General features: G+C 56.5%; 1 protein-coding gene across 3 annotated transcripts; it reads right to left on the reverse strand.

Annotated features, from left to right (window-relative positions):
• Positions 1 to 343: 343 nt before the first annotated feature.
• HMG20B (high mobility group 20B) lies at positions 344 to 5,958 on the reverse strand. Of its 3 annotated transcripts, none has more exons than XM_082623566.1 (10): positions 5,894 to 5,958; positions 5,556 to 5,611; positions 4,961 to 5,069; positions 4,270 to 4,473; positions 3,514 to 3,634; positions 3,122 to 3,168; positions 2,768 to 2,840; positions 2,373 to 2,542; positions 1,568 to 1,700; positions 344 to 1,039 (listed from the first exon to the last, which is right to left on the reverse strand). In XM_082623566.1, exons 2-10 carry the CDS (start codon positions 5,591 to 5,593, stop codon positions 885 to 887), a joined length of 1,050 nt encoding a protein of 349 aa, XP_082479692.1. In that variant the 5' UTR covers positions 5,594 to 5,611; positions 5,894 to 5,958; the 3' UTR covers positions 344 to 884. The 3 variants fall into 3 exon arrangements, with proteins under 3 accessions (XP_082479692.1, XP_082479694.1, XP_082479693.1); XM_082623568.1 differs by having other exon boundaries at positions 2,327 to 2,542; XM_082623567.1 differs by lacking the exon at positions 5,894 to 5,958 and having other exon boundaries at positions 5,556 to 5,885.
• Between the last annotated feature and the right edge of the window lie 9,621 nt (positions 5,959 to 15,579).

Here is a 15,579-nt window from a genome sequence, read left to right on the forward strand (position 1 = left end):
TGAGAACACTATGCTCAGTGAGAGAATCCAGACACAAAAGGACATGCAGCATGTGATTCCATTTATATGAAATGTCCAGAACAGGTAGATCCAGAGACAGAAAGTGGATTCGTGGGACTTCCCTAGTGGTCTAGTGGTTAAGGCTCCGGGATGCCAATGCAGGGAGCATGGGTTCCAACCCTGGTCGGAGAACTAAGATCCCACATGCCACGTGGTGTGGCCAAAAAAAAAAAGAAAAAAAGCAAGTGGATTCCTGGTTGCCAGGGGCTGGGGAGAGTAGGCTTCGGGCCCCAACAGAAGGTCCTGGCCTGTTTCCCTCCAAAAGACACACACACGCACAAGCTTGAAATTCAAATTCCATTTTTATTTAAAAAGTCCAATTGAGCAGTGGCAAAGGGGCCCCCTCCACGGGGGTCCCTCAGCTAGATGAGGGTGGGGTGGTCAGTACCAACCCCCGCATTCTGGGGTGCAGGAATGTGAGGGCGACGGTAGAGGGCCCCGCCCGGAGTGTGAGAGTGTGTCCCTGCAGCGTGCCTGGCCGTGTGGACACTTAGGGTGACACCTGCCAGGCAGGAGTCCCAGTGTGTCAGGTGTGAATTTTCTCTGCCCTGTGTCCAGGGACTGGTTCTGGAGAGGTGGTGTAGGGTGTGTAACTCTCCCCACACTGGGCGTATGAGCAGCTGTGGGTCTCCTCCTGTCCCGGGTCACGCTGTCCACGCGTGGTGTTCCCACGTCCGTGTAGTGTGATGTGCCCTGTGGGTCGAGCAGGCCTCGCTGGGCCCTGGGGCCATGGGGTTCTATGTGTGCTGTGTGTGGTGGGCGATTTTTCTGGGTTGGGGTGCTGGGGAGACTGAAAGCTAGAGGGATGCTGTAGAAATTTAATTTCAGGGGGGCTGGAGCCCCCAAGGTGCAGGATTGGGCCTGGCCCCAAAGGATGGACCCGCACCCCTCCTCCATGGGGTGGGGGTGGGGGAGGGGCCGTGACCAGGGCTTGGTCTTCTCTGGATCATGGGGTGGCAGACACCCTCATAGGTGCTCACTGTGACAGAAGGGAGAAGATCTGTGAGGGGGGACCCCCATCATCTCTCAGCCCCACCCCCTTCCTGGGTACCCTAGAGGCCATCCTCCTCTGCTCCTTCAGATGCCAGGGTGGGGGGCCTGGAGTTGACTCCACCACCTATCCTGGGCGGCTGGGAGCCACCCAGAAAAACCCACCCCGAAGCTTTGGGGAAGCTCGGGTCCCCTGGGCCAAGGGAGTGCTGGATGATTCCCCAGAGTCATAATAGAGTACCAGGCCGAATCAGCGCCCCCAGGGGCTACGCCATTAGCCACCTGCATCAAACCAGCCCCACCTAGTAGATCCCGCGTGGGCTGTGCCCTCCGAAAAAGAGCCGGCAGCCAGATCCCACTGGGCAGCACCCACAGACCCCAGAAACCCCGCTGGAGGCCTAAAGCTAGTCTATTTCTCCGGCTCCAGCCAGCGAAGGTCTAGCCTGAGGCAGCCCCTACGCAAAGCAGCCCCAGCTGGGCTGAACGGGCCTGGGGGCAGACCAGCTGGGGCACACACCTGGCGACCTGGGCCAGGATCTCCTTGATGCGCACGATGAGCTTCTCGTGCTGCGCGGGGTCGCGCTCGATGGCACCGTGCAGCCGCGCCATGTAGAAGTCCAGGGTGCTGAGCGTGGGCGTCTCGCCTGTGCCTGGGGGGGGGGGGACCCGTCAGACGAGCCCAGCGGAGGAGTCACCGCGGTGGGGTCTCCACCGAAGCAGAGATCAGAGGGTGGGGGTCTGTAAGCGCGGGGTCCTGGGGAGAGGGTCAGGGGCGCACTTCAGTGGGGCCGGGCGGGCGCGGTCAGGGTGTCTGGACCCGGGGAAATCAAGGTCAGCTGTGGCAGGGATCAGACGAAGCAAGTTGGAGAGGGCGGGGTCGTGATGGGGGGGATGCGGGGGCTAGTGGGGGAGGGGAAGTTGGCCTAGGTCAGCTGAGGAAAGAACGCGGAAGACTGGCATGAGGGGAGGGGTCAGAGGCGGGGCGCGAGGGCCAGCGTGGGCGGGGCTGGCGCAGCAAGGTCGGGCAGCGGGGCGGGAGGGGATCGGGTAGTCGAGAGCGGGGTCCGCAGGGGCGCGGCAGAGGAGAGGGAGGTGAGGGTTTGTGAAGAGACTGGTGAGGGCGTAAGGGGTAGGGCTCGCGGAGCCGGGCCAGAGGGGGCGGGACTGGCAGTAGCCTGGGCGGAGCCCGAGGTAGTCGAGGGCGGAGTTAGCGGGGCGGAACTCGCGGGGGTGGGAGGGGGCGGGACTAGGTTGGTTGGGGGCGGGGTCTCCGCACCCGGCACCGGCAGCGAGGCGAAGCTGGCGGTGAGCGCCTGGCGCACCGCGTGGAGTTGCTGCTGCAGCGCCAGTGTCCGCCGCTCCTCCAGCGCCAGCTCTTGCTCCAGGCGCTCGCGTGCGCTGCTCATGCTCTGCGTGTGCCTCTGCAGCACCGCGTTCTGCTCCTCGAAGGCCACGTTCATCTTCCGCAGGCGCCGCAGCTCCGCCTCCCGCGCTGTAGGCGGGGAGCCGGGTCAGATCCTGGCGCTTCCCTGCCTTCCCTCAGCCGCGCTTTGCCCCTCGCTGTGCCCCACGCCAGGCCTTCCGTCACTGCTCTGCCTCCGGCCCCACACCTCAGCTCTCTGGTCTACGGGGGCAGGAGAGGACGGCACCCACTGCCTACCCCCTTGGCGCCCTCTGGGCCGAACACTTGCTCCAAGAACCTGTGGTCAGCGCTCACCTTTGTTTTGGTCCAAGAACTCTTCCGTGAAGATGGGGACGTCGAAAGTGGAGAAGCCGTCACAGTCTCCACCCTGGGACGACAGGACAAGGTGGCAATATTTTGGGGAGGGGGTGGGAGGGCAGCCACACCCCCTCTGGGACATCCCCTAAGCTTGGGAGGGTCTCCTCAGGCCACCTGGGTCAGAGTCCATTTTACAGCCTTCCCATTGTGTGGCTGTCCAGCCTCTGCTTGCACACATCTGGACTGGGCGCTCACTTCATCCCAGGAGCGATAGTCCTCACTCACCCAGAGGTCTAAATGCTTCCCAGACCTTTCTTGCCCAGGTGTCCTCCTTGGAGGAGGGAAGCTTACCTTGTGTCCATTCAAAAGGGTATTCATGAGCCCGGAGCTGGAGTCCTCTGGTGGGGGAGGGAGGAGGGCAGGGTGAGCCTCCCAGGTCTCCTCGGACCCCACGCTTTGCTCTGCACGTGCTGTTCCCCCTGCCTGGAACACCATCATTCCCCTCCCCTAGTCAGCCCTACTCATCCTGGGTCAAGATCCCCACCTGGCCCCCTCCCCCCGCCCCTGCATCTGTGTGTGCCCAATCTCAGTGCTGACCAGCCCTATTCACTCACAACTGTCTGGTTATGTGTGTCTTGTTCCCACGGGACCATGAGAGCCCTTTGGAGGGGGTAGGTTGGCCTGCCTGGGTCACCCATCTCAGAGCAGGCACTCAGCTGCCTGGGGGCTGGGGCCCTCCGCACCTTTCTTGACCTTCTTCTCCTGGATCTTCTCCGTGCACATCTTGTAGGCTTCCGACTGCTGGTACGCCCTCAGCTCCCTCATGTACTGCTGCTTCTCCCGCTCTGCCTCGTCCAGGTACCGCTGGCGGGGGCAGCATGAGAAGGCTCGGCCCAGCCCAGGGGCAGCGTAGCCCTCGCAGGCCAAGACCCCATCTCCATCACTCAGCTCACTGTGCTGCGCCTTCCCACAGCGCCCTACTGCCCTCCAGACAAAACCCCACCCTTCAGGCTGCTGCTCAGGCCACCTCCCAACTCCCTGACCTCAGCGACCTCACCCCAATTCCAGCCTTTATAAACCACTCCCTGGTGTCTGAGTGTCTGCAGGCTCCCACCTCCAGGCTGGACTGCCCTCCCGAACGCATTTTGCTTGTTGAAATCCCAGGGTAGAGGGTGCAAGCTGGTGCTAACGTTTCCTTGATGTTTTTGCAATTTTTAAATTAATTACCAGAACTTAAAAGCCATAAGGTTTCTAACAGAAACCCAGCCCCCACCCCTACTTCTTTAGTCTAACGTTTATTACGTTTTATGTCTATTCCAGCCTACTGCTACTCTCCCCTCCCTTCAACAAGCTGGAGAGAGCTAATGGGTGGTCAATTCTCCAGGTCCTGGAGTCCAGGAGGAACGAAGGACCCTCCCCACCTGTTCCTTTGGGGTAAGTGGCTGCAGGGGGGTATCTGAGTGGGTGAGGGAAGGTCAGTGGTCCCGAGCTGTCCCCACCTGCTTCTCCGCCGGCTGCAGCTTGCTCCACTCGGCGCCCAGCATCTTGGTGATCTCAGGAAAGGGCAGGTCCGGGTGGCGCGTCCGGATCTGCTCGCGCCGCTCGTTCAGGAAGCGCACGTAGCCGGTGACAGGTGCCTTGGGCCCATTCGGCAGGATTTTCTTCCGCTTCTTGCCTTTGGGCCAGCCGCGCTTCTTCACCGGCTGCAGAACCCAGCCGCGCCGTTGGGAGGGGCCTGGAGGGCTGGGGCCGGGCCCAGAGGGGAAGGGGCGGGGCCCTGAAAGACTTGGGCGGGGCCTAACTACGAGGTAGGACCCAGAAGGCCTGGAAGTATGGCCTGGTCAGGGTTCAGGGTTGGGAGAGTGGGGTTAAGAGACCCCTGGCCAGGGGTGAAGGGATCAGAGAAGTACTGGGGACAGAGGATCAGCCCAGGGATGGGGCTGGCTTGTGTTGTGGGCGTGGCCTCGTTGTGGCCGTGGCTTCCGTACTGGCTTCGATCCCTGGGCAGTGGGCGGGGCCTGGACTTAGAGTGGCAGTGGAGCTCTTGGGGCGTGGTATCTGGCACAGGGCGGGGCCTCAGCATCTGGAGGGAAATCTGGACTGTGGGCGGAGCCACAGGGAATTCAAATTGAGTTCGGGGCGGAGCTTCAAGACTAAGGGCCGCCGCCACCACAGTGCAGGGACTCTCACCTCCTCCTCATGGGACCCCTTCTCTCCGGCCCTCGGGCCCTCGCCGCGCTCTTGCTTGACAGCCACCACGAAGCCCCCATGCTGTCCTGGAGCCTTACCGCTCGCCGGCCTGGAGCCATGGGAAGCCAGGGTCACCCCCACTCCCCAACACCGACGGCGGAGTTGGCAGCGAGGGGCCCGAGTCCTCCCTCAGAGGAGGGCTCTGACAGGGTCAGGATCCGGGGGTTGAGGCAGAAGCACTAGGGGGGGCCACAGAGGGCGTGGGAGAGACTAGAGCCACGGGACGTCAGGGCCACCCACTCCCCCACGACGCTAGCGCTGGCAGCTAGGGGCCTGAGTTCTGGAAGCAGGGGTCAGAGGAGGTCAGGATCCAGGGTTCGGGCAAGAGCACTAGGGGAGGCTAGCAGGGGACCCCTGAGAGGAACTGGAGCCCGGAGGTTTGGGGGAGAAGCCCGTGGGGGCCCGAGGGGGAGGGCCTGCCCCAAGTCGGGGAAGTCAAGACCCTGGGGGGCGGGGGTCGAGGAGCTCCAACGGGACGAGGTGGGGGCTAGGCTGCAGCTCCGAGTGGGCTGGGGGGAGGGGATGTCGCACTCACGCGGCGGCCGCGCCGGGCTGCTTGGGACCGTGGGACATAGCCACTCCCGGCCGCACCTGGAACGTAGACGCGTGGCCGAGTGAAGGCCGCCCAAGCCGGTGACGGCGGGGCCGGGCTGGGGAGCCCCGGAAAGCCGGGTCCGGGGCGCCTGGGGGGGCCGGAACCGGGGGCGGGGAGGCCCTCGAGGGCGGGCGCCCCAAGGATCCTTTGTTGGGCAATCGCCCCCCCAGGAGGCCCGGGTCCGCACCCACCCCGGCCCGGGAGGGGCCCCGCTCCGGCCCCTGGACCCCCGCGCCCCTGCCCCCTCGCAGGGCCCCGAGTTCCGCGGCTGTTTTCACCTCCAAAGAAACTTTCCCGGACCTCTCGGCTGCTACGACGCTCCAACCAACCGCGCCGAGCCCGCCCCTGCCACCCACCCCTGCCGTCCGCCCCGCCCTGGCCCGTCCCCGGCATGCTAATGACGGTTCGGCGAGCGGTCGGATTGGGTATGCCCTTCCCCTGGGGCGTGACCATGCTGATGAGGGTCGGCGCGCCCGTTGGTGATTGGCTGGGACGGCCGCGGAGCCGCGTGGGAGGTAAGTAGGGAACGCTGCGGGCGGGTGCGTCAAGTTCGGCTGCGCTCGGCGGCCCTCGGGACCAATCAGGATGCTTTGAAGCATCGCAAGGAGGAGCTTCTTAAAGGGCCAGTAGGCGCGGAGCGGACTCCTCCTCCCCCTCTGAAGGCGAGACTCCCCCGCCCCTGCAGGATCCGGGGACCTGTGACTCCGAGTTGAGCCCCGCCCTAGTTGCCCTGGGACGGCGGCAGGTTGCTAGGGGAGGGATTAAGATCTTTCGGAGCAGCCCCTTACCCCACGGCAAGGTGGGGACCTGTTCTTAGCAAACCTGGCGGGGAAATTTCCCGTTTATTGACAGAACTTGTAGCCCCCGGCGCCCCCGCCGTGCCCCGCCCTGCTCTGAGCCGGGGGCCTTTGGATGCAGGGGCTACTCTCCTTCCTGTGAAGGGGCCTCTGCTTTCTCTCCTGTGCAATGGGGATTTTGCACGGTGTTCAGGACCAGGAGGTTGGGATGCTGCGAGGATGAGACCGGGAGCTGGGCCGGAAGCATTTAAGAAAAGGTGGTGTGAACAGGAAAATTGCAAGGACCTCGTGAAGATGGAGGGCCAGGAGACTCTGCCCTGGGATCTTGGGGGCCCCCAGGCAGCAGCCTGATCTTCTTACAGCCTGGACTGGGGTTGCCTCTGACCCCAGGATGCTAGTTGTGGTTACTGGGTGCTCATGATGGCCCATTAGAACCTAAACAATCTGCCGACATCACCTTCCGGCTCTCACCTCCCTGCACTTTCCTCCTCACTCAGCACCGGCTACCTCGATGTTCCTCAGATACCTACATTTCATTCATTCCCACCTCTGGGCCTTTGCACTCGCTCTTTCTTCCACCTGGAGTGCCCTTCCCCCAGATTAAATGGCCCCCTTTTCAGTGAGACTTTCCCAGGCTTGTACCCCATCTCGTCTTATCTTTTCTCCATATGTTCGTTTGCTCCCTGTGAGCTGCCTGTTTGCTCATTGCTATATTCCCAGCACCCAGAACAGTGCCCACAGGCGCTCTCCATACATATATGTTGAATAAACAAATAAATGAATCATGTAAATTTCTAATAGGCAGGTGCAGCAGCTTTGGCAAACAGTCTGGCAGTTCCTCAAAAGGTTAAAAAAACAAACCATGGAGTTACCATGCGATCCATCCATTGCACTCCTAGGGATATACCCAAGAGAATTAAAAAACATACGTCCACAAAGACACTTGTACATGAATGTTCACAGCAGCAAGATTCACACTAGTGCAAAAGTGGAAACAGGGACTTCGCTGGTGGCGCAGTGGTTAAGACCCTGTGCTCCCAATGCTGGGGGCCAGGGTTCGATCCCTGGTCAGGGAACTAGATCCCACATGCATGCCACAACTAAGGAGCTGGCGAGCCACAACTAAGGAGCATGCCTGCTGCAACCAAGACCTAGCACAACCAAATAAATAAAATTAAAAAAAAATTTTTTTTAAGCGGAAACAACCCAAATGTCTATCAGTTGATGAACAGATAAATGCTGTGGTCCATCCATCCGATAGAATATCATTGGCCATAAAAAGGAATAAATTGCTGATTCATGCTACAACAAGGATAAGCCTTGAAAACATTAGGCTCAATGAAAGATGCCATCACAAAAGCCCACACAGTGTATGATTCCATTTATGTGAATTGTCCAGAACCAGCAACGCCAGAGAGACAGGAAGTGGATTAGTGGTTGCCTGGGGCTAGAGAATCACTGGGGAGGGGCAATGGAGAGTAATTGCTAATGGGCACGGGGTTTCTTTTGGGGGTGCTCAAAATGTTCCAAAATTAGACTGTGGTGATGGTTGCATAACTCTTTAAATATACTAAAACCCACGCAACTGTACACTTTAAATGGGTGCATTATCTGGTGTGTGAATTAAATCACAATGAACCTGTATTTCGAAGAGCCAGCCCAGGGCTGAGGAAGATGAGCAATTCCCCGGAATCTTGACAGACCCAGATTCCACACCCTGCTCCGTTGCTTCATCCGATGTGGCACTTCCCACTCTCGCTTGCCTCTCTGCTGGGTTAGAAACTATCAATATCTAGGTGAGAATTCCAAGCTAGAAGACAGGGGAAGACCCGCCCTCTGAGCCCCGCCTCTTTGGCTTGATTGACAAGGCTGGTGTTGGCATAGAAACTGTCCTTCCACTCCCAAGGTACCACACAAGGAGTTCAGGGGTCTTCCTGTGTATCAAAAAGAAATGAAAGGTTTGGAGCTTGATTTTTAAAATTTTTATTGGAGTAGAGGTGATTTACAATGTTGTATTAGTTTCAGGTGTACAGCAAAGTGAATCTGTTATACATATACATATAGGCACTCTTTTTTAGATTCTTTCCCCATATAGGCCATTACAGAGGATTGAGTAGAGTTCCCTGTGCTATACAGTAGGCCCTTATTAGTTATCTGTTTTATAAATAGTAGTGTGTATGTCAATCCCAACATTCCAATTTATTGAGGTTGATTTTTTTAAATTTATTTTATTTATTTTTTGCTGCATTGGGTCTTTGTTGCTGCACGGGCTTTCTCTAGTTGCGGCGAGCAGGGGCTACTCTTCGTTGCAGTGTGCGGGCTTCTCATTGCGGTGGCTTCTCTTCAGTAGTTGTGGCACACAGGCTCAGTAGCTGTGGCGCACGGGCTTAGTTGCTCCGCAGCATGTGAGATCTTCCCGAACCAGGGCTTGAACCCGTGTCCCCTGCATTGGCAGGCGGATTCTTAACCACTGCGCCACCAGGGAAGTCCCTATTGAGGTTGATTTTGAAAGAAGTTTGGAGCTCTTTGGCATCAAGACAAATTCCTTGCTATGTGGGTATTTTCTAGAGAAAACAAAAGTGTCTTGAGTCCAAACTGAATTGCATTCAGTCCAATGCATGCAATCCAGACACACACACCACCCCCCAACAAGCAACATGTAAGAAGTAGCATTTCTGCTGTTTGACTTTACATCCTTCATACGTTTATCTAAAAGCAGATCCTTTTGCCCCCAAATTATAAATAGGTTTTTCTTAGCAAGAATGTTCTCTCAAGTCCTAGCTCTCAGTAAAACCAGGAACTCTAGCTGTCTAATGTCATATAATTTCATGCTAGTTTCTTTGCATTCATTTCTATGCTCCATTTGGAAATTTTTATAGTATGAAATCAGGAAGAGTATCCCGATTTGTGGTCCTAGAAATATGAGATCTGTTAAGGATGGCTTAAATGTCTTTGTTTACAAAATTAATTTTATTATGCAAATAATGTGCAAATTCATTTCATTTGTACAAAATTAAAGTAGTGTATGAAGGCCACCATACCTCCACCATACTCTCCATTATCAGCTTGTTACATTTCTTAGCAAAACTTCTCCTAGACACACACACACACACACACACACACACACACGCACTCTATGAGTCTCCTAGGGCTACAGTTCTGGGAGCCAGAAGTCCAAGATCAAGGGCTTGGTCAGGACTGGTTCCTTTTGAGGCCATGAGTCTGTCCCATGCTCTGTGTGCTCTCCCAGCTTCCGGGGTTCCCTGGCAATCTGCGGCGTTCCTTGACTTGTAGAAGCATCACGGCATCTCTGCCTTCATGCGCACATGATGTTCCCTGTGCGTATGTGTCTGTGTCCAAATTTCCCCTTTTTCTAAGGTCACCGGTCATGTAGTACTACGGCCCACTCTGCTCCAGCTGTGACTCATCATTACATCATCTGCAGTGACTCTATCTCCAAATAAGGTCACATTCTGAGGTCCTGGGGGTTAGGACTTTCACCTAGGAATGTTGGGGGGACACAGTGCAAAACACAACACGTGCAGGACTTCCCTGGCGGTCCAGTGGTTAAGACTCCACGCTGCCAATGCAGGGGGCCCGGGTTCGATCCCTGGTCAGGGAACTAGATCCCACGTGCCCCAACCAAAGATCCCGTGTGTGGCAACGAAGATCCCGTGTGCCACAACTAAGACCCTGCACAGCCAAATAAATAAATTAATTAAAAAAACAAAAACACACAACACGTGTGCATGCGCACACACACACACACAAACACACACACGAGTGTGAATGTATCCCTATAAGGAATGTGAGCTCACATCTTGCTTTTTGGGATCACATGGCCATCATGCTGTGAACGTCCCCTGCAAACTGTGAGTCCAGGGCTTCCCTGGTGGCGCAGTGGTTGAGAGTCCGCCTGCCGATGCAGGGGACACAGGTTCATGCCCCAGTCCGGGAAGATCCCACATGCCGCGGAGCGGCTGGGCCCGTGAGCCATAGCCGCTGAGCCTGCACGTCCAGAGCCTGTGTTCCACAACCGGAGAGGCCACAACAGTGAGAGGCCCGCGTACCACAAAAAAAAAACAAAAAAAAAACCTGTGAGCCCATAGCCTTTCTCCCAGTGGTTTTATATGTGAGGTCCAGAGCAGTGCCTCGTTCCCTCTGGCGCTGCGTAACATTCCACAGCAGTACCGCATCACCGCCTGTTTAATGAGCCCTGGCTGACGCAGGTTCTGGTCCTTCTCGATATGACTGTATTGCAGCCCCTGCTTCAAACGTTCCCAACCTGCTGTCTGATGCCCCTGGTCGGCTTTTCCAGGGTAGGTAGGAAGACATGAAATTACTGGGGTGTGGTGCCTCCCGTTTATTTTTATTTTTTTGGCCACGCCATGCTCATGTGGGACCTTAGTTCCCCGACCAGGACCATGGGTCGACCCTGTGCCTCTTGAATTGGGAGCATGGAGTCTTAACCACTGGACCGCCAGGGAAGTCCCCCATTTACTTTTTTTTTTTTTTTTAAGATTTTTTTGATGTGGACCATTTTTAAAGTCTTTATTGAATTTGTTACAATATTGCTTCTGTTTTATGTTTTGGTTTTTTGGCCTGAGGCATGTAGGATCTCAGCTCCCCAACCAGGGATTGAACCTGCTCCCCCTGCATTGGAAGTCAGAGTCTTAACCACTGGACCACCAGGGAAGTCCCCTGTTGATGTTTTTGATGCTTATTTGCCAACATAGAGTGGTTCAACTTCTCTCCACCCCCAGGAAGGATCAGGGTGTTGTCGGTGCTCCCAGGATATCCCAGCCCTGCTCAGGCTTTTTTACAGAGTGAATTTAATACAGGGGATTGCTTTCATTGGCATCGAAGGGCCGAGAAGGCAAAAGGGAAACACAGAGGTATCAGCTGCCGGAACGAAGGGGTGTGGAGACAGGGGTCTCAGACCTCTGAGGAGGGGGCACCCCCACTGCTGCTGGACCCTCAGGAGCTCAGGGAGGTGACGCTGAGCCCCAGCTGGGCAATTTATCAAAACTCTCTGCACCTCAGTTTGCTCCCTCTGTGAAGTAGGATAATAACCATGTCTGCCTTTATGAGGTCGTTGGAAGGATATAATGAGTTCAATTCACTGTAATGAGTTTAATTCAGGGCACAGTGCTCAGAAAGACCAGAGAAGGCCCTGCCTAGGGGTAGGGATGACGACAGGAAGGAGAGATAAATGCCCAGCCCTCAGGGTAGGACGGAAGGACAGACAAGCATTGGCTAGTCTTGTCCAGGGAGACTGAAGCCCCTGTTACAGAGAATTTTCTACTGCAGTGGTTCCCACCTGGGGGCAGTTCGCCCCCTCCCCTGCCCCTGCCCGATATCTAGAGACAACTTTGGTTGTCACGACTGGGGCCGGGGGTGGGTGGGGACCAGAGATGCTGCAAGGCCCAGGCCAGCCCTCACCACAGAGAACAATCCAGTGCCAACTGTCAATACTGGCCAGCTTGAGAAACCCTGTTCTAGGGCCCAAGGAGTTCTTTACCTGTCTGATCTCCCTAAGGCCTCCCAAGAACTCTATTCAGAGTTGCTACTCTCACCTCCATTTCACAGAAAGGGAAACTGAGGCCCGGTGGCTTGCATGAAACTGCCTGGGTTTGGTCTTGGCTGTGGGCTCTGCACAGCCACCCAGGGATCTAAGGAAATTTCTTCTGAGCCTCCGTCCGAACCCTCCCTCTCCGAGTGCCCCCCCACCCCCCATTATGACCTGGGTCAGAAGAAGATCAAAGCAAGCACCTCTCCTGAGGTCACCGGGACATCTGATCTCCAGCTGGGAGGAGGGGAGACGCGGTTCTGGCGCGTCTGAGGACGCTGGGGATGCTCTGGGGGCATCAAAGGATGTCCAGATTCTCCTGACCACAAGCCTGTCCGTCCTTCTGTCCTTCCCTGAGGGCTGGGCATTTATCTCTCCTTCCCGTCATTCCTTCCCCTAGGCAATGGCCTTCTCTGACCTTCCCAGCAAGTCTGCCCCCACCTCTTATTCCGGTCATGTATGCCCTCCACTGGTGTCCCCGCCACGCAGCTGAGGCCTGCTTTGGAATAAACCGCCCTCACCCTCACCCCCACAGACTTTTTACCTGACCCTCCCCGCTTCTAAAAACTCTACTGTGGCTCCAGTGACCTGGGGGTAACGTCCCAACTCCTCCTCTGCCACTCAATCACCCTTTTTGGTCTGATTCTTCCAGCCCCAGCACTGACCACGGGGGGATCGGAGGGTGTGGCTCCGCCCCCCCGACCTTAAGACTAGGGGCTTCAGAAGCTTTGGGGGTCCAGCATTGCTCAGCCTGAGACCAGATCCACTGAATGAATGAGTTCATGAATGAATGAATGAGTTCATGAATGAATGAATGATGATGCTCCGGAGGCAGCTCCCTGGCTCCCCCAGGGTCAGAATCAGCTTGGTTCCTGCCTTCCCCACAGAGTCAGGGCCAGGAAATACTAGCTGGCTCTAACAGCGTAAGGACCCAGAGATCAGAGATGTGCTGATGCCTCTGCCAAACATCCCCTCATTCCCCTGCTGCATCTGCCCCAAGGGGCTGCGGGGATGACGTCTTGTGTTCCTGACCCACACAGGAGGCGGATAAGAGGGAAAACTGAGCCACCTTTCCCTCCAGGTGGGCTCTCTCCTGCCAGTGAATAAATAACTCAAAGATATTGGAAGTCACAGGGAGCTCAGTTGGAAACTTGAATCCGCCTCTTGTTAGCTGCTTGCCCTCTGGCAAGGGACGTCTGCTGAGCCTCAGTTTCCTCATCTGTAAAATGGGTGTGGGGACTTTCCTGGTGGCACAGGGGTTAAGAATCCACCTGCCAATGCAGGGGACACAGGTTCATGCCTTGGTCTGGGAAGATCCCACATGCCGCGGAGCAACTAAGCCCATGCGCCACAACTACTGAGCCTGTGCTCTAGAGCCTGCGAGCTGCAACTACTGAGCCCACGTGCCACAACTACTGAAGCCCGTGCTCCACAACAAGAGAAGCCACCACAATGAGAAGCCCGTGCACTGCAACGAAGAGTAGCCCCTGCTCGCCGCAACTAGAGAAAGCCCGCGCGCAGCAACAAAGACCCAGTGCAGCCAAAAATAAATACGTTTATATATATTAAAAAAAAGAACAGAAGCAATATTGTAACAAGTTCAATAAAGACTTAAAAAAATGGGTGTGAAGTTTTGAGGGATGAAAGGAGAGGAGGAATGCAAATAAAAAGCTTAGCCTAGTTTTTTTTTTTTAAATATTTATTTGGCTGCACTGAGTCTTAGTTGTGGCATGCAGGATCTTTTTTTAGTTGCAGCATGCGAACTCTTAGTTGCAGCATGTGGGATCTAGTTCCCCGACCAGGGATTGAACCTGGGCTCCCTGCACTGGGAACTACATAGAGTCTCAGCCACTGTACTACCAGGGGAGTCCCTAGGCTAGTAATTTTAAAAGTCGTCTTCCATTTCCTTCGGAGAAATCGAAGGGGAGCATGCCCAGCAGGGAGGAAAGACTTGTGGTTCTTATCTCTCCTAATCCATTTATCGAAGATCTGGGTCTACCCCTTATCTCCTTTCTTCCCCTGCCAGGCTATCTCTCTTGGAGCCACTATTCCCCATCCACACCAGTTTTTCAGGCTCCTTTTCATGAAAGAATTGTGGGTGGTCTGCGTCAGTGTGGGCGTCTGGGCCAGGCACCCCTTGGGCTGCCTGGGCTTCAAGTTTATAAGTGGGTTCCCCTCTGTTTCCCAATTTCTGTCTGCATTTCTGATTCTCTGCCTGTATGTCCGCCATTCAATCGTTTGACAGATGTTTCTTGAGTTCCTACTATGTGCCAGGCATCGCTGAGGACAACGCAGTGACTAAGACGGAACCGGTTCCTGCCTTCACAGGGATCATGGTCCAGTGGGTGAGAGTTACAATTGGGGCGGGGAGAGGAGGAGGTGTCAGCGTTGTGATGGGGGCAGCCCAGGACACTGTGGAACCCGGAGTAATAACCGAGGTGGGAGGAGAGGGTGCTGGAAAGCCTTTCTAGCTGAGAATATTGAGAGAACGCTTAAAGGACTTCCCTGCTGGTCCAGTGGTTAAGACTCCCCGCTTCCACTGCAGGGGGCGCGGGTTCCATCCCTCGCCAGGGGATTAAGATCCCACCTGCCGCGCGGTGAGGCCAAAAAAAAAAAAAGATAACGCTTATATCCTTTTATACATACATTATACCCATTCTAGAGCTCAGGAGACTGAGGCCCCACGAAATGGACTCGTCCCAGCCGGAAGAGCTGGGGGCGGGGGGCTGGGTCTGGATCCCGTGACTCTGGCTCCAGAGTGCAGGTTTTAAACCACTGCTGGTGGAGGCCCGGAGGCGGGGGGAGCTGCACCCTACGCTTGGAGGAACTTGAAACTGCATGCGTAGTGACCCAATCGTGGGAGGGCTGTTGGAAGGAGGATGGGGAGGGGTCCAGAGCACAGGCCTCAGAGTCGCATGCACTTGACTCACTGTGCGCCCCAGAGCACCTGCGTCCCCTCTCTGGGCGGGTTTGTCGCCTGTGAAATCGGAGATTTGCCCCGCCTCCTGCTCTGCTGGGATGAGAAAATCCACGTGGGGCGCTCGGCACAGTCAGCGCTCATTAAATGCCAGCTGGTGTTAAAATTCTGATTATCCCCATTATTATCGTTAATAACTAAATAATTAGAACTAATGCGTCCTCCCTGCATCCGATTGGGTCTCTCCGCGTCGGGAAATCACCGGACGCCAAGAGAGGTGAGGTCGGACTCAGACCTCTCTGCCACCCACCCACGCCCCGAACCCACCCCGTTTGCCCCGGCCTACAGCAGGCAGGCCTCGTAAATTTGCAGGCAGGCTGAGATGGCGCGGGCCTGGAGACGGGGGTGTGATTAGGGTGCCCTTGGCGTCGCCCCCCACCTCCGTGGGAGGGTCCGCAAACCACTGTGAACCCGTCGGGCGCTAGGACCCAGCAGCCCCGTCGGTGCCGGGCGTCGAGGCCGGGCTAACCCCGAGACCACGCCTCTCTTCGTGATGATTGGCTTTCCGTCCCGGTCCGCGGCCCCGATTGGCGGGCGCGGACGCCGCTCCCGGGATTCCCCGCCCCTCCCGAGCTAGTCTCGGGTCCACCGGCTTTGTCGCCGCAAAAGCGTTCGGCGGGG

The sequence above is a fragment of the Mesoplodon mirus genome (genome assembly GCF_964341445.2).
Source record: "Mesoplodon mirus genome assembly, chromosome: 5".
Lineage (NCBI taxonomy): Eukaryota > Metazoa > Chordata > Mammalia > Artiodactyla > Ziphiidae > Mesoplodon > Mesoplodon mirus.

Coding starts and splice junctions, on each gene's coding strand:
- HMG20B (XM_082623566.1), bottom strand. CDS start 5,593: ATGTCCCACGGTCCCAAGCAGCCCGGCGCGGCCGCCGC. Junction 5,070..5,555: donor CAGCCCGGCGCGGCCGCCGC/GTGAGTGCGACA, acceptor CCATGGCTCCAG/GCCGGCGAGCGGTAAGGCTC. Junction 2,841..3,121: donor CCCTTTTGAATGGACACAAG/GTAAGCTTCCCT, acceptor CTGTCGTCCCAG/GGTGGAGACTGTGACGGCTT.